The following is a 20,492-nucleotide window of genomic DNA, read 5'->3' on the forward strand; positions in this document are numbered from 1 at the left end:
GCCGCCCGGGCCCGGCCGGCCGCGCCGGGGGCCGCCGCGCTCGTCCGCCTCCCGCCGCGAGGTCGCCGCAGACATGGACACCAAACATTTCCTGCCGCTCGGTGAGTGATCGCGGGCGGCGGCGGGGGCGGCGGCGGCGGGGCGCGTTCCTGGCGCGCGCGGGGGCCCCGGCTAGCCCCGCTCCCCCAGCCGGCCCGCGCGGAGTTGGGGCGCCGGGCGGGAGCGGGTGGGCCGGGCAACTTTTACCCGGGCCGGCCGGGCTGGGAGGGGTCGAGGGCGGCTGGCGGCCCCCCGGCCCGCGCCGGGCCGCCGACTTGGTGGCGGAGCGGGAGTGGGCAGCGGGCGGGCGGCGGGGCCGGAGGGGCAGCCGGTCGGCTGGAAGGGGGGGGGGGCTCCTGGCCCCTCCTGGCAGCGGCCCGCGACCCCCGCCCGGGCGCCCAGCTCCAGCGGGGCGGCGCAACTTGTGCGCTCCTAGCATTCAGCCGCCCTGGCATCGGGACGGCCTCTGCGCCGCCGCCTGGGCTGCCGAGTCCAGCAGGCCGCCGGCCCTGGAACACTCCGGACTCCTCCTCCCCCAGAGCAGCCCGGGCGCGGGTGGGCAGGGTCGCCAAGGGGCCGTAGACCGGGAACATCAAACCTGGGGCCCCATTCCAGAAATGGGGCCCCTCACTCTGGCGCACCAGAGTGTTCTCCGGGCGTTCTCTGGAGCTGGCCCTGCACTTGGGGTGGACACCCTAGAGGCACGGAGGGCCGGTTTTCCTGTTCTCCCACTGCCATCCCACCCAGTGGCTTCCCTGCCCCGGACTGCTCTCCAGTTCAAGGCCTGGACCCACGGAGGAGGAGGAGGGGGCATGGCCAGGTGCCCCGAGCCGTCGTCCTCCCTAGGGTTTGGGAGCCAGTGAGAGGCCGGGAAGGGGGGAGGGGGTGGGGAGACTTTATAAATGAGCCCGGGAAGGATATTAATTTGGTGGTGGGGCCGGCAGCTAGGCTGTCAGTCTGGGTGAAGGATTTGTGCTGAATGGAAATTAGAGCAGCTGATTATGAATGAAACCCGCGGTCTATTGCCCCTCCTGCCTGCCCACCCTCCTGCAGCCCGGGGTGCAGTTTGGCCACCGGCTTGGCTGCCAGAACTCAGCACAGCTGCAGGGACGTTTGGTGAGACGGGGAGCTGGAGGGGAGCCGCGTGGAGCTGGCCCCCCTCACCGGGATGTCTGGGCGAGGGTCTGAGCACTGGGCGCCGGCTCACAGAGGGGCATATGGCAGGGTGACGGGGGCAGGGTTCCGAGTTTGTCAAGGCTAAGACTCCTTCCCTGACTCTGTACAGCGAAGACCTCTGCAGGCACCAGGCTGAGCACCCTCCTTCCTCCCCAGAGCCCCCAGGGTGGGTGCTTATGCCCATTTTGCAGATGAGAAACCTGGGTGAGAGCAACTGAGGCCACAGGCTACAAAGTGATGGATTTTGGATTTGAACCCCCAGCCCGTGGTGAGCGTGTGTGTGTGTGTGTGTGTGTGTGTGTGTGTGTGTGTGTGTAGCAGGATTGAAAGCTGAGTTGTTTGACTTGCCATTGCCGGGCCTGGCGTGGGCCTGGCGGGGCCCCGTGGAGGCCGACAGCCTCTCCTGTCCCCCGTTAAAGCTTTGCACACGTGTGTGCACATACAGAGCGTCCCTCTGGACCAAGAATGCTCAGCTCTGCCTTTGCTCCCCTCCTGGCCCCCGCGATGAGGCAGGGCCACGGCTGGGTACCTGGAGCGGGACAGGTCCCAGTGTCTGACATCCTGGGAGGGCCCTGGGAGTCAGCACACATAGGGTCCAGGCTGTAGGGTCGCTGTGCCGGAGTTCCTGTGAAGAGGAAAGGTCGTGCCCCAGGAACCTGGGTAGGTGTTGTGTTCCTCCTCGCACCTTTCCCCCTCCCCTGCACCCCGCCGCCCCCCGCTGCTGCAAGTTGGCTGGCTGGGGGAGCTTCTCTCCTTGACTCAGCCTGTGGCCTCCCAGGCAGCTCGTGCCCCAGGCCTGAGTGGAGAGCCCTGGGCTCTGATTACACTTTAGTTTTTTCTAAGCTTGTGAGCAGCTCTGAAGTCCGGTGGAGTTGAAGGTCCATTTAAGCGGCTACTTGCCTAAGCCCTTTTGTCAACACGGCCTAATTCCTCGTTGGGGGTCAGTATCAGGAGGCCCGGCTTGTCCAGGCGCGGCTGGCGACCCAGGGCGGACCTGGAGCTGCTGGGCAGGTGGCGTTGCCCCATACGGCTGTCCGGCCGCTTTCGGGGCCTTGGGCAGAGGGCCTGCTCCTTGCAGCACCCATCGCCTGGGTCTCGGTGGGCTTGGGCACTTGCTGTCACCCGCCCGGGAGTCTCCCAGCTGCTGAGCCTTTCAGTGGGACGGGGCGGGGATGAGCCCAAGGTACAGATCTGGAGGCCAAGGAACGTGCCCAAGGCAGCCCCTGCTCCCTGCCCCTGCTGCCACTGCCCAGGGTGGACCAGTGCCCGTGCCCGTCGGGGGGAGACGTGCGCTGGCATCAGGCTGGACAGTGGGACTGGAAGGCTGAGTCCGCAGTGTCCCAAGGTCTCAGACCCCAGAGCCCTGGCTGCTAGTAGCCCCTTTGCCCGGGGAAGGGTGGGGGGCAGTAGCAGAGCAGGAGGTCCACTGGTCACCCTCTGGGCAGCCCTTGGGGACCTGGGAGAGCTTGGAGCCCCGGTAAGGGGCATCTGGTAACATCAGAGCCCTCGGGACCCAAAATAGAGCACATTCCGGGGCCTCCCGAAATAACAGGGTCATGTGTCTCTCTGGAGGCTGGGCTTGGAGGCTGGGCTTGGAGTCCGGCCTGCGAGGCAGTCCTGTCTTGGCCTGGGCACTGCTGACTGTTGGGGCGTTTGTTTTGGTAAACCCTGGAGGGGGCTCTGTTTGTTGACGGGGGAAGTGTCAGGGTGAGAAAAACAGCCCTCAGATGGGTGTGGCCGTGGCCGTGGCCTTGCTGGCCTGCATCCTTGCCTGGGCTTGGTCGCCTGTCTGCTGTGCCTGGGCCCAGCGTGTAGCCCTGACCCGCTCTGCCCGAACATGGGTGGGGTGAGCTGGGGACCCCCGGGAGGAGCCACGGAGGGCGTGCGGGCGGGCAGCGCTGAGCTGGGGTTTGGCAGACTTGAGCGGGCAGCCCTGCTCGCCCCGGGGCAGCTGCTGGGGGCCTGATCCCAGCTCCACCAGCTCTTCCAGCTGTGCCTGTCCTTCCGGGCCTGCGGGGAGCTGGGCCTCCTCCAGGAGGCCCTCTGCCTGCCTTTCCCTGGCCCCTGCCCCACCCCCTCTGTGCCTCTGTGGGCGGGTTTCGGTTGGTGGTCCTTGTCTCCCGTTCCGGGGGCTGGTGGTGGGATTACTGTGTGGTACAGAATGGGGCTGGTGTGGGTACCACGGGCTCTGGCATCAGGAGAGGGGCCCCTCGGTGAGCCAAGGGGGGACAGACAGCGGCTGCACAGGAGGTGGTGTGGGGTCGGGGGGAGGCCCCAAGCGCCTGCCCAGAGCCGGTGGAAGCTGCCTCCGGACTTTCATTTTCTTGGCTCGCCCGGGCTCTCTCCACAGTTGGTGTGTTTCCACGGTAGGCGGTGGTCTCGAGTAAGGCCCGTCCTCCAGGAGAAGAGGGCTCCTGGGCCCGACTCAGTTGCTGTCCATAGGACAGAGCAGAGGCCACTGAATTGGCTCAGGACAAGACGTGATCCACCTTCCCTTTTCACCCACCCCTAGTCTGTCACAATTTGTCTAGCTGGCTCTGGTGGCCAGGGCCTCGAGGTGTCCCGTCGACTGGTCTGTTCCTATGGGAGCTGACTACAGGCTGGGTTAGGGCTGGGCAGGGGTGCAGGCCCTTGAGGTGTCCCGTCGACTGGTCTGTTCCTATGGGCGCTGACTACGGGCAGGGTTAGGGCTGGGCAGGGGTGCAGGCCCTCGAGAACCTGGGTGGCTGGTGAGGTTGGTGTCTGCTTGGGGATCAGATCCCTTCGCCCTGACGTGCACGGTGCAGGTCTGTTACCTGGATGCTGTGGAAGGTGCGGGGAGAGGGCCGGGCCCCTCCCCTCCCCTGCCTGCACTGCTGACGTTTTCCAAGGGGCAGCTCCATCTTCGCTCTCCTTTCCTCTCCTCCTCAGGCCCCTTTGTCACTTGCTCCCCCTACCTGCTCTCTCTCGAATGACCCGGCCATTCCTGGGGAGAGGGGGAGCAGACCCTGGGAGCTGCACCTTCCTGGGGGACCGTGTCCTCTTGTGGGCTGGTGGTCAGGCCACTGGGGATCGGGTCCTCTGTCCCTGCTGCCCGTGTGTGTGGCCTGCCTGCCGGCCTCCCGGAGCCTTAACTGTCCGTCTGTAAAATGGACACGTGTGTTGGCCCTTCTACGGTGCTGGCGGAAAGGCAGCCCATCTTATTTCAGGGGCGTGTCTACCTGACGGCCCTTCTTCGAAGGCAAGGCCCGTGGCCGGAGCCTCCCCGTGCCCCCTGCCTGGATCAGCGAGGGGCCCGGTTCTCGAGTGTTAGGCTGAAACAGGAGCACAAAGCAGAGGCATGGCTGCTGCTGTCAGGGCTGCGGGGCCCACGCTGGAGAGGAGGGCCGCCCCGGCTTCGTCTCCCGTGCTGAGCGAGCACCGACACGGCCCCTGCTCCGTGCCCCCTCCCCAAGGCCCGCAGGAGCTGGGGGGGCGAGGGCCTCGCTTGCGGGCCCCCCGAGCCTGGCGCGGGATGTTCCGAGCAGTCGTGCCCCGGTGCCTCACAGACGGAGAAATTGCACCCTAGAGTTACAAAGCAGTCGTCTAGCTCAGAGCCGAGTGAGCGTGGTGGGGCAGAAAGCAGCTCAGTAAACCTGGCCCCGGCCGACGCGGAGGAGAGTGGGGACACGCGCACGTGGCGGCCCCGGTGCGCGCACGCTCAGGCGGCTGCAGCCGCGCGCTCGCTCTAGGCCCCGCAGCTGGGCCCTGCCTGCCCCGTGCCTGGCGCCGTCTGTCCTGTGTCCCTACGTCGGTGTGTCCTCTCGTGCCTGGGACCCGCGTCCCTGCGTGAGTGAAGCAAGTGAACGGGGTGGCCACTCAGGGACCCATTTCCTTGGCCTCCAGAAGCCAGGTGGGCCTCCTTGGCCCGCGTCTGTCCCATGTCTCTAAATCTCTTCTGACGTGCCCGGGGCACTGTGCGTCCATCCGAGGACATGATGGCTCCAGTCCCTGGGCGACTGCTGTGTCCCTGCGCCTCGGTTGCTAGGACCTCGTGACAGCCTCGTGGGGCCCACGGAAACGTGAGGTCCGTCGCGGTCTTTGTGCCGCGCTGCGCCTCTGCACGGTCCTGCCTGCTTTCTCTCAGCACCTTGGTGTCCCAGTGGCGGGGCCTGAGCACTAGCAGGGCCAGGACCAGTCCCTGGGGTGGCGCCACTGTCCTCCGACCTCCTGATCGTCAGGTGTGGGTCTGTGCCCCGTCCTGGCTCCCCGGGAGCCCTGTTATGCGTGTCGGGCCCTAGGTGAGGGAACGTTTTGTTCTGGGAGACTTGGTGGAGGTTGAAGCTTCACTGTCCCCGTCTGTCCCCGTTCTGTCCCCGTTCACCCCTCGAAGGTCCTCTGGGGAGTAGAGACCCCGAACCTCCTCCGCGGTTGTCCCCGGCTGGGAGTGGCGCAGGGTTGAGGGTATTACTGATAGACTGGAAAACCACGGGCTGGGTGACAGCTAGAGGCGCAGCCTCAAGACCCCCGTGGCCTGGGGTCCCCGTCCTCGCCCTGCCAGGGCAGAGCTGTCAGGCAGCAAATTCCTGAGGGACCTGGTGGGGGTACTGGGCGAGGACAGCCACACCTGGTCCCCTTATCTTTGCGTTCCCTGTGGGCAGCGCACACGCGTGTACGTGACCACACGCCTCCACGCGTACACGCACACAGGTGCACAGCTGTGAACACACGCACACGTACGAACACACGTGCACACGCGCGCACGGGCGCTCACGCACCCACTCCCACGAGCGCGCGCACACAAACACGCGTGCACGGACACGCGCACGGGCCTGGCCTTCCCAGCTGATTCTAATAAAGTCTCAATGTGCTTTTCCTTAGAAGGACTCGGGCCTGCTGGCTGGCTTCAGTCCCCACGGCGCCCGGGGAACACCTGCCGAGCGCCGGCCGGGCCGGAGCTGGCCGTGAGCGGGAGGGCGGCCGGGCTTCCTGTGGGAGCCAGTCCTGGCGTGGACTCTGAAGCAGAGGCAGGGCTGCGGCAGGTCGGGGGAGGGGCGCTCCGGGTGGAGGGTCAGCTGAGACAGGGCCCAGCAGCCCGTGTGGCCGGAGCTAGGAGAAGCCGTGTTGCGTGAGAGCTGGCCGGTTGACACGGTGACCAGGAGGGGCCCCGGGGCCCTGGGGTCGGAATTAGGCCTCCAGCTATGTGCAGAGGCTGGGCTGGAGGACAAGGGTCCTGGGCGGGCTTGGAGCCCGACGGGGTAGGTGCCCCTGTGAGTAGCTCTGGCTGGGTCTCTCGGCACAGCGGCCTGCACTGGGGGCGGGGACCCCAAGTGGCTTCCTGGGGGGGGGGTCAGGCTGGGCCACTGGGTTGGAGCACGGGGCTGGGAGAGGACCCCCCCCCACCCCCCAACTCCTGCCCGGCCCTGGCTCTTCTCCTGTCCCCTTCTCCTTTCCTGGCCCGTGGGCCCTTGGCCTGTCCTTGGGGACGTGCTCTCCACCCCATGGGCCCCCCATTACATCAACCGAGACGTTCCAGGACCTGGGGCGCTAGTGGCTTCAGCGAGGGGGACTGGGGTCTCTGGGAAAGGTGATGGAACAGTCTGGAAGTCAAGAGGGCTGAGCCCAATCCCGGAAGGACGTGTCGGGCCCAGAGCACCAAAGTTGGGGGATGGGCTATCTGTGCCGGGGCAGGGCGACTGGGCCTCCTGGGGTCAGAGCAAGGACTCGAGGACCAAGGTGGGGACTGACCTTGGGGCTGGGAAATGGGATGTTGGGGGGCCTTGTGGGGCTGGAGCCACTGAGGGCCTCGGTGTGAGTTGTTGCCCTGGGGTCCCTCCTCGTGAGATGTTCACGGCTGGCCCTTGGTCCCAAGTTCCTGAGACAGGTGTGGGGCGCGCCGTCAGTTGGGGCTGGGGACACAAAGAGGAGCCCTTGGTCTGCTTCCCGGTGACCCAGAGCCTGGCCCCGGCACCCCTGCGCCTCCGTGGGCTCATCTGAGCAACAGTGGTGTCTCGCCGTGCCTCGGTTTCTCTGGCTGTGCCCAGGGTGCGGGGCTGGTGGTGATGGGTCTCAGCAGAGGCCGCGGCCGTCCTGAGTCTGGAGGCTCCGGCGCGGAGGGGAGGAGATGGAGGGGAGAGCAGGTTGGGCCCGGGCCAGCCGTGTGTAAATCCTGCAGTGGCCATGGATAAACCCCGCGGAGTTCAAAGCCGGCCCCGGGTGCGGCCGCTGGGCTGTAATGAGGTTACTGATTCAACTGGCTTCCTGGTGCTGCGGCCCAGAACCGAGGGGGGCTGGGGAGCCCCGGGGAGGGATCTAAGTGTCCCGTAATTGACCAATTTAGCGTAAGTGTCCGCACTGGCCCTGGGCAGAGGTCAGGTGGTGACAGCCCAGGTGGCCGGAGTCGCCGCACTCACAGGCTCTCTGCCTGGCCCTCTGGAGAAGGCGCCGTCGGGCGGCTGGCCCCGAGCGCCTCCCTGGAGGTCCCTGTCCCGGTCCCCTCCCTCCGGTCTGCGGGGCCGTGTCCTCCGGCAGCCTGAGTGCTTTTCCTGCCAGAGCCGGCCAGGCTGTGCGCGGTCTTTCGCTTGTGAGCCGGCCGAGTAAAGTGCGGGGCGGTGGGCTCAGTTCTGGACTGGGTGCCGGGCTACCCGGGTTCAGCTCCGCCGCTTCTCATTCGGACGCGGGGTGACGACGCAGCCTTGTAGGGACACGGGAGGGTCAGCCAAGGGGGTGCTCACGGTGGGCTCCAAGCCGTCCAGGAAAGCGCCCGTGATCGAGGAGTGGGGTGGAGGTGACCCACGACCGCACGCCATGGAGGATGCGCCTGGGGCTCTGGCGAGGGGCTGGTGGTCCAGCCCGGCCCCCGCTCTCCAGGAGACGCAGGCCTCCTGTCCGGAGAACCCACCTTGCTGGCTGCTTGGCCCTCAGAGGCCGGGCCCGGCGTGGGGCGGCACTGGGCCGCGGTGGCAGGGCGGTGGCCTGGGCTGAGTGCCCTCCATGTGGACAGGCCCTGGGGTGGGGCTGTTGTGTCCACATTTTGGGGATGAGGGCTTCAGTCTTGGGGAGCCTGAAGGATGTGCCCGAGGTGCCCTGGCTGGGTACCCCCGCGACCCGGCTTCATCCAGAGCAGCTTCAGGGTGCCCTCAGCAGAGGCTGTCCCTGCTGCTCCCAGGAGAGACCTGTATGGTTGAGCTCTTGGGATGTCCCCTGAACCCCCTTGTCTTGCCCCACCTGGGCAGGCTGGTGGTCACCCCTCCCCTGCCTCCGGGCGGCAGGAGGGCCCCTCCCCCTGCAGGGCTGCAGCCCAGGGTTGGGTGGACGGTCCAGTTGGCTCTCTGAGCAGCTCGCTGCATGCCCGGGCAGGTCCCTTCTCCCTGCGGGCCTCGGTTTCCCTGGGGCCCTCTGGCTACCAGAGGCCTCTGCTCCTCCCTTCCTTGGCCCTGTTCCCCTGAGCTGGTGGCCTTGCAGTTGGGGTGGCAGAGCTGGGGATCCCCTCCTCAGGAAGTGGCCTCCTCCGTTGAGGGGACAGGATCTGAGCTGTGGGAGGTAGGAAGTCAGCTGCGGTGGGGAGTATGGTCAGTCCCGCCGGGTCCAGCTCTGGCTTTCACCTGGGAGTGTTACGGTGAGATGGTTTGGAGGTAAAGCAGCATGTCAGGGGGGAATAATCTTACTGATGGGGGCTGGGCAGAGCGGGGGCAGGGGAGCTGCAGGTGCTGTCACGCCAGCCACCACCCAAGGCCGGGCTGGCCCCTTCTCTCCTTGGGCCCTGACATCCCCAACCTGGAATTCTCCGCGGGCCCCCATTGCCCCAGTGTGGAGCTCAGGCCTCTGCTCAGTGTCACGTGGCCCTCCAGCCTCTCCGTCCGCATCAGGCACCGCTCACGCTGCTTTCTGGCTTTCTTGTGTTCAAAGCGTGCTGGTGTGATGAATGAGTACCCGCTCTGAGCTGGGGGCCGTGTGGCCCTGGGCTGGCAAATTTACTTTTCTGGGTCTCAGTTGCTCCACCTGTAAATTGCCTGGGGAAGTCAGGGAGGCTTCAAAGAGGAGGTGATGTTGTAGTTAGGTTTTATGGGATGAATAAGAGTTTGTTGGGTGGGCAGTCCCTGGAGGATTTCAGAAGGATCCAGCTGCACGGCCAGGCTCCTCTGCCTGGCCCCCTGATGGCTGGTTGCCGGTCTGTGCTGGTGAGGACCCGCGGGAGTGTGAGGGGTGTGGTCAGCTGCTCTGGGAGTGATTAACCTTGGGAGGAGGTAAGGCTGGGAGTGGGCCTGGCCGCGACCTGGCCACCCCCAGCCTGGCGGCAGGCAGCCCCTCTGAGCCCGATGTCTGCGGGCCCGATGTCCCCTCTGCTTCCCGGGCCCTGGGATGTCCTGGTCTGGAGCCTGGCCCACGCCGGCCCACCTCGTGTTCTTACGCCAGCTCGGAGCTCTGGCTCCTGGGCGGAGTGGCCAGAGTCGGGCCCCTCTCTGGGTGGAGCAGCTGGGGGTCCTTTCCCCACCCGCCTGTCTGTCCCCACATCCCTTGGTCCGTCTCCGAAGCGCCCCTGCCCCCTCGTGGAGCCTCCTGCAGGAGTGCTGGGCCGCCTGGTGGTTCCTCGATTCACCCCCTTCTTGCCTGGATTGAGAGAAATGGCTCTTACTGGGGCCAGAGTCCACAGGAGGTGGCGGAGCTGCCCCCGCCCCGCCCCTGCTCCTGGACTTTCTGCCCAGGATCAAGGTCAGGAGGAGGGCTAGGAGGTGGGGGCCTTGGGCCGTGAGTGCCAGGCCACTCTGAGCTCAGACGGTGGCGAGGTGGGCCACAGCCTGGGGTGGGGCGGGGCGGCACTGGTGGCCACCTTCCTGGGTCCAGCTGGAGGGGTGCGGACAGCAGGGAGGGGAGCCAGGGCCTTCCCCCTTCCCTGCTCTGTCTCCCTGGGCAAAGGTCGGGGCGCCAGCCTCTGCCCCCAAGAGGCTGATCCCTGCAGACCGCTGACGGGGGATGGGTGGCCCGCTCAGAGCCCCTGGCCTGCACCTTCCGGCTCTGCCACATGCACTTTGTGACTTGGAGCACGTTACTTCCTCCCTGTTTATCTCGGTTTCCTCATTTGTGAAATGGAAGGAAGGATGTTGGGCCGAGTCGGAGGTGGGAAGTACAGGGCTGGCACGCCGCCGCTCCACGGCCGGGACCCTTGGCAGGCACTGCCAGTTGGGCGCGGCTCTTTCCCCGCGGGGCCTGAGACCGCCGAGCACCCCTGCCCACCAATGGGCTTGGCTCGCAGGTCTAGTTGGCTGCCGAGCGCACGGCACCAGGCGCTGCACCAGCCTCAGCAAGTGTTTGTTGACTGAATGAGTGCTTTCTGCAAATGTCTCCCCCACCCCCTCCACTTGAGAAACGTCACGGGGGGGGGGAGCCCACCCCTTGCAAAGTGACTTTGAAAGGCATCATTGTTTGAATCACCCTTCTTCTGGGGGTCCGTCCCAACTTTCCAGGGAGGGAAGTCCTGCTGTGTGTCTACCCTGGTGCTGATTCCTGGGCGTGGAGCAGGGAGAGCCTGGAGCCATCGACGGAGACCCTGCCCTGGAGGATCCCTGGGCCCAGATGGCAGCTGGAAGCCCTCGGGGAGCCTGAGGCCAGGGTTGCAACCGTGGGTTTCCCCGTCCAGGGCTGAGCCCCCACCCTCTCTGCTCTGCGTGCTTCAGATGCAGCTGCCACCTGCTGCTGGACGGGACCTGGGCGTCCCGTGGACTCAGCGCCCGGATGCAGCATGGGGGGTCCTCAGCCCCAGATGACTGCCTGTGTCGAGACGTGGTTCCTTCCTCTGCTGCTTAGTATGTCTTGTTGAAGCTTGGCCGGTGGGGTGAGAGGGTAGAAATCAAAGCCTGGCCGAGAGGTTCAGAGCAAAACTCCCACCTGCCAGCCGTCTGTTCGTGCCTCTGTCCGTCTGACTGGCTGTCTGTCTGCAGACGCCTGGACCTGCTGGTCCCTGCGGAGGCAGCATTGAGTGAGGCTCCGCCCCCAAGATGCTGAGTGGTGCCTGGGGTCATAGGGACTGGCGTGGACTGCCGCCACACTACCACTCGTGTCACCTTGGGCCAGAGTTTTAAAACCTCTCTGGGCCTCAGTTTTCTTATCTGTAAAGTGGGGCTGATAGTGTGCGTCAGGGTAGGTCACTCGTGGTTGACCAGTTTGGTCATGCCTGCTTTCACTGTGGGGGAGGGGACAGTGTGAGTGTGGCGCTGGGAGGACTACTGGGAGCGGGGCAGGCACAGGAGAAGGGTCATCAGCTTGCCCTGCTGTTCAGTGGGCTGGGCCGTCTGAATTGGGTTGTGAGGGATGCATAGGAGTTTGCCTGGGAGAAGTCAGTTTCTGCGTCCTCGGATCCGCACGTCAGTGTTGTCCGTCTGAGGCCTCCCACTCAGAGTTCCTTGAATCTACCTGTGTGGCTGGAGCCGAGCCCGTGAGGGGCAAGGGTAGAGACGGAATCAGCACGGAGAAGCCTGTGGAACCCCTGCCCCGGGGAGGTGGAGCCACTGGAGGGTCCCGGGCCAGGGAGGGTGGCGTCTGGCCTGTGCTTGGTAGGAGGCTCTGCTGCTCTGTGAGAAGCGGGGGGCAGAGGGCAGGGCGGGGGAGTGGTAACGAGGCAGAAGTGGTCTGGGGCTTTTGGCCTGAGCACAGGAAGGGTGATGTGCCTTTTACCAGTTGAGGAAAACTCTAGAGGAAGGTCTGGGGGGGCAATCAGGACTTCGGTGTAGGATGCAGCCTGACACCTGGGCCCAGGCAGCTGGGCAGTCTGGAGCACGCGCCTTAGGTTCCCACGGCCTGGCTGGCGGTCCCAGCTTAGTTCCGCAGGTGTAGACGGGGCTTATGGGAGCCTGGGTGCCTGAGAGTATGGGAGATGCTGCAGGCAGAGTGCACAGCCCAGCCCGAGATGTCCAAGGCCTCTCTGGGCTTCCCTCCCAGGCTGGAAGGTGGGCAGGCGTGCGGGCACAGCCGCCGGCCTGGGACAGGCTGCCACTGGGCGCTGGCTCCCTGCCGACTTATTCCTGGCTCCCATGGCTGGCGTGGGATGGGATTTATAAAAAGGAAACGCCGTGGTGCTCAGAGGGCCTCCTCTGCCGGGGTGCGATCCGGCTGCAGGACCGCGGGCAGCTCTGGTTCTAGGTTGACCACCCCCCGGTCCAGGTGCTGCCCCTCCGACCCCGGCTGGCACCCTCCCCACCCCAAGTCCCAGGGCCACGGGGCAAGGTCGCAGCTCCCGGTGCCCTCGCTGGCTGCAGGCCTCGGAGAGGTGTGCTCCCCGCGTGTGTCTCCCGGCTGCAGCAGCCGCCCTGCCCGCACCTCTTTGCCGAGACGTATCTGCTTGTGGACAGTTATTGTGTCTCCTCGTTGGGCAGTGGGGATGCTCTCATGGCCGGCTACCGGAGGGGGGAGGGGATGGCTCCCGAGCCCGCACTGGTCCTGCACGTGGCTGATAAGCTGTGGAGCTCGTTATTGGAGGGGCAGCCGGGGCCCCCCACCCCCTCGGCCGTCATGTCCGTCCTGCATCGAGGCCAGGCCTTGCGCTCTGCCCGGGCCCCTGGGCGAGGGGAGGGGGCAGGCAGATCATGGCCTTGGGGGAGTGAACGGGCCTCGTGGGGACCTGGGGGTCTCAGGGAATCCCTCCCGGGCTCTGGAGATGGCCTGCCCCGGACCTCCCTCCACTGCTGACCCTCAGCCCCTCTTGGTGGCTGGCCCTGCACGCACACGCACACGCACACGCACACGCGCACACGCGCACACACGCACACGCACACGCGCACACGCACACGCACACACACGCGCGCACACACGCACACGCACACACACGCACGCGCACACACACCCCCTGCCTGGTTTCTTAAATGACCGTCGTCACTCCTGTCGTATCCCTGGCTGTCTGGACTCCTCGCTCCGTGCTTGGTGGCCGCTGGCCCACGCGCCTATATTGGGTGGGCTGCTGGCGTCCCTGACCTCGGGCTTGGCCCCCAGGACCTGGAGGCCAGAGGGCCCAGGGTCTGCTCTCTTGTCCTGTGCTCTCACCCGTGGAACCCCCAGCTCGGGCTCTCCGGCCAGCTCAGAGGGTCTGTGGGCCGGAGGGGGCTGGGCAGCAAGGCCAGGACTGGGAGTGGCGTGTGCTGCCCCCCACCCCCACCCTCAGGGACCCCATCCTCCCCAGACCCTCCTTGGGGACTTGGAACCAGAACCACGTGGGGTGCAGAGGTCGGGCAGGGTCACTGGACCGGTGTTGGATCAGACCAGCCATGTCACCCCCAGACCTCCCCAGCCAGTCCCCCAGGGCTCACCCCAGTTCCCTGGCCTGGGCGAGGGGTTAGACGAACGTCAGACCCAGTGGTGGGGGCCGAAGGGGCCGCGGGAGCGACAAGGCTTTCTGAAGAGGTGCACGGTGGGTGGGGGCGCTTGTCCGCGGCTGGTGTCCCACTGCCCCGGGCCCGGGCTGCGCAGCATCACTGATGGTCTGCAGCTCTCTCGAGCCCTTGCAGTGGGCGCCCTCGGCAGACGTGGCCGATCGATGAGCGTTGATCCGGCAAGTGCCTCCCTGAACGGAGCGGGCGGTGGAGGGTCCTTGCCCGCCAAGGGGGGGGCGGGGCGGGTGGTGGGATGTGTGAGCCGCAGCCTGGCCCTCTGGCCGGGGTGCCTTCTCTTCTGTGGGGTTCTGCACCCTGGGAGAATGAGCCGGTTTTGAAGCCAGGGTCAGTCATGCATACTTTAGTGAGAATGAGCCTAATGCCAACCCTGGAAAGGACCCGCAGGAAAGGATGAGAAGGAAGACTTCCTCTAATTGTGTGGATACGGAAATGGAGCTCTGGGCTGCGCGGAGGGCCAGGTCTGGTCCTCTCTGTAGTCTGGTGCTCTTATCTCCTGACTGCCCACCTCGGGGCAGATGGGGAGGGTCCCAGAGGGGAACCTGGCAGAGGAGGTGGTGGGCCGGTGTTGCCGGAGCCTCGGGCAGGGCAGGGTGGGGGTCTGCAGCCCTGGGAGGGGGCCCAGCTCCCTGCCCAGGGTCCCACAGTTGATGAGTGTCAGAGCTGAGATTTGAACCCGGCTCTCGGGATCCTTCTCAGAGGCACTTCCTGCCCAGGGAGCACAGCTTAAGTCCTGGGAGGAGGGGGGATGTGGGGAGAGACATTCCTCGTCCGGGAGGGGCCCAGAGCTGAGCCCGCCCTGCTGGGCCGGGAGATGCAGTGTTTCCTACACAAACAACCAGGGCTGGCTGGAGCAATTTTATTTTTATTTCCTATTTTTACTTCCCCGTTGGCTCTTTTTAGCAGCTCTGGGTTAGATAGGCCCACGCCCTCCAGTCTACACCCGGCTTCCTGGCTCGGGCCTGGGGCCTTGGGGAAGCCAAGCGTGTGTGCAAGACCCCGGTTTAGCAGTGTGGCTTGCACACCCTCGGTGGCAGGGAGCTCACTCTCTCCCCAGGTATAGAGTTCTGCAGGGTGGCCCCTTTCCATCCCCTGGGACCAGCTGTGGGGAGTGTGTGGTGGCAGTGCCCCAGCTCATGACTCAGTTTCCTCCCATTCTCGCCTGGTTCTCCGCTGGAAGTTGAGGTTGGGGGTGAAACCTCATGACAGAGGAGAAAGGGTGACCGGTGTGGGTGTATCTGCTGGGTGGGGTGGGTCAGGGACATGAGGGTAAATAAATACTCAGTGTTTCTGCCTCTGACTGGCCGGGCAGGGTGCCCCGAGGGGAGGGCTGGGCTTGGCCTCATTCAGACTGTATCTGCCGCGGGCCCAGGCCCGACCCTCTGAGGGACCAGCTGTGCCAAGGGGTCGGCCAAGCCCGCCTCCGGGCCGGGGTGGGGGTGGGATGTTGGAGGGTCTGGCCCGCAAGGTCTTCCTGGGACGGGTGCTGCTGGCTGCGGGGGACGTGGAAACCCCAGGTTGGGGGCGTCTCCCCGAGGGCTTATGACCCGGCCTGGGGCGAAGGGGCCCTCGCCTGCCTGCGTGGGCACGGCTGGGCCCTGTGCTAGCATTTGGCGGTTGGGGGTCCTGACCTTGGGGGTCAGGCCCGCCGTGAACTCCCAGGCCTGGGTGGGGCTGGGGTTCAGGTGGAGGGCGAGGGGGCTGCGGTCTACCAAGTGGCCTGGTGCCAGCCTGTGCCCAGCCCACTGCACTCTCCCTTTGCAGGCGAGGCCCGGGTTCAGAGGCCCAGCAGATCCTCGAGGCCACACAGACTGTGGGCGTGGGGCCGCCAACCCCGTGTGTTTTGGGGTGCAGAGAACCAGGGCGCCGCTGCCGAGGCCCCGCAGGTGCCAGGGCCCCAGAGCCGGAGCCGGGAACGCGGCGTCTTGCTGTCTGCCCCAGGCCGTCAGTGGGGAGGGGCTGGGCAGGACTGGCCCAGCCATTATGGCCAAGGGGCAGGGTGTATCCCGGACCTGCTGCGGGCCTGAGCACTTGGTGAGGGGCTGTGAGGTCAGAGTAGAAGGCCCACGTGGTCCTGACGTTGGGGGCTGCTTGCCGGGATGGGGACGTGGGACACAGATGTTTTCCACGCAGACAGGTCCATCTCACCAGCGCTCATAGTGTCCACGTCAGAGCACGGACCAGTGAGTCTGCGTGAGACCCCAGCGTGCCGCTGGCACCTGAGGACACAGGGCTCTGCGGTCAGGAGGGCTGCCCAGGTGAGTGGCGATGGACGAAGGACACACGCTCGGTGGGAAGGCCGGGGCCCGGCCCCGTCCTCCTCGGCACTAAGGTGCCCGCTCTGTGCCCGTCACCCCACCTGTTGGCAGTAAGGCAGGTGCCAAGCAGCTGGTTGATCCTGGACTCTGTCCTGCTGAGCCCCACTGGTACCTGGGACCCTCTGCCACCCCGTAGGTGCTGGGTGGGCTTCCCAGGCTGGCATGGGCAGCCCCAGCAGTGCCCAGACGGACCTGGTAGGTCTGGGATTCTGACTTGAGGGCCCGGTGGAGGGCGCTGAGGGAGGAGCCAGTCCGGCCTCTCTCCTGGCCCTTCCCGCCCTGGCTGGCCCAGCCAGACTCAGCCGTGGCTGTTGCCCTGTGCCGAGGTGGCCTCTCCTTCTGGCGTGCACGTGTGGCTGCCAGGATTGTGGGGAATCTCTTGATTAGAGGACAGAAAACCGAATCCCGTGGCCCAGGCGGGGGTGGGGGGACACTTCCTCCCTGGAGAGGCCCTAGAGATTATGGGATTTCTACCCGCCCCGCCCTGGGGAGGTGGCATGGGCAGAGCGCCATCTGGCTGGTGGGGCTGCCTTGTCACTGCTCTGGTGAGGGGTTCCTTCTATGAGCCTGGGAAGCCACGTGTGGGCTGGGTGGCCCTGGCGTGCTGCGGGGGGAGGACTCACGTGCCTGGTTCGGGTCCCCGCTCAGCCCTTCGCAGCTGTGTGACCTGGGGCAGCATCTCATTCTCTGAGCCTGGACTTTGTCATCTGTGGAGTGGGGTGATGACACTTACTTCTAGGGTGGTCGTGAGGGTGAACTTAAGGAGGGTCGGAACTTTAGTTCTCGCCGGGGAGCAGGGAAGAGCAGTGGCTGGGGGCCTCCCTGACCCTCAGTGTCTGCATCTGCAGGCTGGGGAGAGGAGTTTCTTGCTCTGGTGCTGGGGGGGCCTGTGAAGGGCTGCCCCTCAGTGCTCTGCGGCACCCAGTGATGGGCTGGGCCATGGGGGGAGATGCGGGAGTTCTCCCCTGGGAGGAAGTGCTTCCCTGGGAGGGGCGGTTTCAGGGACCGCTGGTTCCAGAACCTTCTGGGGCCCAGGGATCTCCCAGGGCCAGGAAGCGAGAGCCGTTGCCAGGTGCAGCCTTGACGTGGACTTGGGGCTTAAGTCCCTTGTCCAGTCCCCACTGGCCTTTCCCTGCTTAGTGTCCTGGGCAGGGAAGTGTGTTCAGGTGGGTGGCTCTCTGGTGGGTGGGCTCGGGGGCCCGGCGCCCCAGCCCCAGCCCCAGCGAGCACGGCCCCAAGCCGTGGAAGGGTGTGATTCCGGGTTTGCTTCTTCCTTCAAGCAAAGAGGATCTTTCGAAACTGTGGGAAAGAGCATTTCCTCCCCAAAGCCGGGTGCGGGCGGGGGCTCGGTCAGCAGATGTGACGTCCCCGGCTCCCTCTTGCCCTTCTGCCCTCCTGCCTGCGACACTCACGGGCCCATCGCCGGCCCTCGTGGCCCCACCAGAGTGGGGTGCTCAGGCCTGTCAGCTCTCCCCGCAGACCTGGCAGTCTTCTCCCTCTGGGGTCCCGCTGGCGGAGCAGAGCCCCGAGAGGTCCCTGCTGGGCCGCGCCGTCTGTGTCCCCACCTCTGAGCCTTCGCGCGTGCTGTTCCCTCTGCCTGGCGGGCCCGCCCTGCCCCTGCTCCGGTTCTTTGTCCCAGCAGCCTGCTTCCAGTGCCACCCCACCTTGAAACAGTCCCCAGGCCTGCGCCCGACGTCCCTGCCTTCTGAGGGTCCCTGCTCCGTGCCCCAGGAGGGGATCTGGCCAAGCGTGGACGAGCCCACCCTGTCCTGCCCCAGGCCTCCGTGTCCCCGGCCCCAAGTGGGTCCCTTCCAGTGTTGACAAGTGAGGATGCTGTGGCTTACGTCCCGGCGAGGGGGTGCTGGGGCCGGGAGGGCCCGGGAGCTGGCCGTCTGAGCTCCGGTCTGGCCCGGGGGTGGGGGGGGGGCTGGGCGCCAGCGTGCTCAGCTGCCTGCCTGCGCTGCTGGAAGGGGGTGTGATTTGGGTCTCCCCCGCCCCCGCCCCGGGCTTCTGACTCAGCAGCTTCAGGGTGGGGGAGACCGGATCTCTCGATAGAAACCCCGACCCGGGGCACCCATGGCCCAGATTTCTTTTGTGAAGGTGGGAAGTCGAGCCCTAGGTTCCTGCCCGGCTTCCCGGCAGGAGATTGGGTTGGGCTGGAGCCAGCTCTGGGCTCCGGGGCCCACTGCTCCCCTGGCTCCTGGCCTACCTCCCTGCCCTGCTGGACTGCCCTTTCCCCTGTGCACCACCCTCTGTGGCTCCCCAGTGCCCGCGGGATGAAGCTCTCACTGCCTCCCAGCCCTGCTCTCCTCTGCCCTCCCTGCGCCCCTTTGTCCTCAGGAGCTACGCCTGCTCCCTCCTCTGGGTCCTGCCCATGCCGCCCCTTCACCCTCCAGCTTCCTGCTCTGCCAGGTGTCTGCATATATTAGGCCTCCTTCTGGACGCTCCCCTGGGGTTAGGTCCTCTCCACCCCACAGCCACAGTGCCCGCTGTCCCGTCGCCCTGCAGGCAGTGATGGATGTGGGCTTAGAGCCCTCATCAGCGTCAGCGCTGGCCCCGTGGTCAGACACTGGATGTGGCGTTGGGGCGAGCGGGGGGGCGATGCCAGCCGCGGAGGGTGGGCCTGCCTCCTGGGGCTCTGGGCCGTGTGGAGAGTTGGGGTCTGGCGTTCACGGGGCCTGTTGCTTAGGCTGCTTGAACAGGAGGGCTCTCCGCCCCGGTAGAGCATTTGGTGGTTCCTCTTTGCCTGGAAGATGGAAGCGGATGCGCCCCAGCGGGTGAGCGCCCAGTCTTGGCAGGGCCTTGGGCAGAGGCCTCGGTCTCCTTACCTGTCAGGTGGGGATAACTACTCCCGCTGGGGTCCCAGAGCTGAGGTTCTGCCCAAGGAATGGGGCTGCTGGGAAGGATGTTGAAAGTTTGGGCCAAACCTGGAGATGGGATTTTCATGTCCCCTGGGCCGTCAGCGGTGGGGGCACCTGATAGGCTCAGGGCCCTTCCAGCCATGCCCCGGGGCCAGAATGGAGCTGGCCAGCCAGGGGGGTTGGCTCCTGGGGTCGAGAAGCCATTGTCCCTGCCTCAGTCGCCACCCGCAGGCAGCGGCCAGGGCCACGGGCTTGGGTCTGTTGGGGAGGCATCTCTGTTGCTCTGATGTGTCAGTGTCTGATAACAGCTCTGGTGTCCCCCCACCCTACTCTGCCACCCCCGGCAGTCGCCTGCTTGACCCCTTGAGGTATTTGTGAAACATCAGCTAGGAAAGGCTCTCCCCCCGCAGCGGGGAGGGCAAGGCGGGAGAGAACAATTGGAGCTGAAATTAATTGTGCTGTGCGCTTTTCCTCCTGTCCCCTCTCTCTGCTCGCTCGCTGTCAATGCATAATGCATGATGAGGGGAAGTGAAAAGTAATTAGAGACTCGACTCTCGGCCAGGTTCATTCATGACTAAATCTGGGTCAACTCCTGGCACAGATGAGCGCACCGCGTGGTGTGATGGTGGCAGTGGTGCCGCACCTGCTTGGCGGGCTGTGCTCAGACGCCCCTTCCTATGGGAAGCCCTCCTTGATGCCCCCCGTAGGAGGGCCTCCCCCACACCCACGGCCCCGTGCCTTGTGCATCCGATGGTGTCTTTTCCCCACCTGCCCTGTAGGGACCGTGTTGCCAATAGGGGGCGGCGGCTTGTCGGGGTGGGGCACGTGGGGGTGACACCCAGGGTGATGTGATGGCGTCGGGCCACACAGCGTCTCCTTGAGGTGCTTTTTGCTCACTCGTTCTGAAGCACTTGACCCTGATCACGCTGTGGTCTTTATGCCCCTCCCACGCTGCCGTGGTCCTCAGGGTGAAGTCCCAGCCCCGGGCCTGTCTCTCATTTCTTCCCCCCGGGGGACCAGCTGTACCGATCTGCTTCCTGTTGCTAGAATGTTCCCAGCCCTTCCCCTGCGCACAGCCTTTGCACATGCTGTTCCTGCCTCGGAGTGCCCTTCCCCGGGTCGCCCTGCAGCCACCGTTGCTCCTTCCGGTCTCGCGTGGGTGTCGCCCCCGTGGATCCCCGGGCTGCCGTGGCCTTGGTTCCCCCCACTGTCACCCTTGGCCACCTGAGCCTGTTCTTTCCTCCTGAGGCCCTGTGCATCCTGCAAGCGACTAGCTGGCAGGGCTCCTGTCTGTCCCCTGACGGGGGCACGCGCGCTGGGGCTTCGGGGTTCCCAGGGGCTGTGGGACCTGCCCAACTCCTGGCGCCCCCTCCCCAGGCCTTCAGCGCAGGGGGTGAAGGAAGAAGGTGGCTGGGGACAGGGCTGGGCTGCCCAGGGACAGCCCCCACTGCCGCTGCCCCTCCCCCTGCCGCCTGCCCGCAGGCTTGCCATGGTGGGAGGTCTCGGGGCCTCCCCATTGGGACGGTGTCAGGGCGGGGTCATAGCTGGGCCTGCGAGACCCCATGTCATAGGGGGGAAAACAGGTCCGAGGGGGAGGTGCTTTGCCTGACTCAAGGTCACTGTGGGAGGCGGAGGAGGTACTGCCTCTTGGCTGCACTGGCCAGAGCTGGGCCCTGGGAGAGGACCTTGGCTATGGGGGCGGGCCCTGTGCTGGGGGGGAGGGCCCTGTGCTGGGGGGAGGGCCCTGTGCTGGGGGGGGGGGG

At 66.1% G+C, this 20,492-nt stretch overlaps 1 protein-coding gene and 2 long non-coding RNA genes across 4 annotated transcripts in view; 2 read left to right on the plus strand and 1 right to left on the minus strand.

Annotated features, from left to right (window-relative positions):
• The window catches only part of LOC113619537 (uncharacterized), a 25,656-nt gene extending 5,559 nt beyond the window's left edge, over positions 1-20,097 (minus strand). Inside the window, exons 1-2 of the long non-coding RNA XR_003432420.1 lie at positions 20,087-20,097; positions 15,619-15,624 (exon numbers count right to left, since the gene is read on the minus strand). This is a non-coding gene — a long non-coding RNA (uncharacterized LOC113619537). The remainder of the gene's footprint in view (positions 1-15,618; positions 15,625-20,086) is intronic.
• Positions 7-20,492, plus strand: part of RXRA (retinoid X receptor alpha) — a 95,749-nt gene continuing 75,263 nt past the window's right edge. For both annotated transcript variants that reach the window (XM_027104373.1, XM_027104379.1), the window contains exon 1: positions 7-101. In XM_027104373.1, coding sequence (XP_026960174.1) covers positions 74-101 — 28 coding nt within the window. In that variant the 5' untranslated portion in view covers positions 7-73. The remainder of the gene's footprint in view (positions 102-20,492) is intronic.
• On the plus strand, positions 1,887-5,815 carry LOC113619536 (uncharacterized). Its single transcript, XR_003432419.1, has 2 exons — positions 1,887-3,851; positions 3,931-5,815. It is a non-coding gene; the product is annotated as an uncharacterized LOC113619536 (long non-coding RNA).

This window comes from Aethalodelphis obliquidens, unplaced genomic scaffold (assembly GCF_003676395.1).
Source record: "Aethalodelphis obliquidens isolate GAN/ISIS:26980383/991018 unplaced genomic scaffold, ASM367639v1 scaffold7, whole genome shotgun sequence".
Lineage (NCBI taxonomy): Eukaryota > Metazoa > Chordata > Mammalia > Artiodactyla > Delphinidae > Aethalodelphis > Aethalodelphis obliquidens.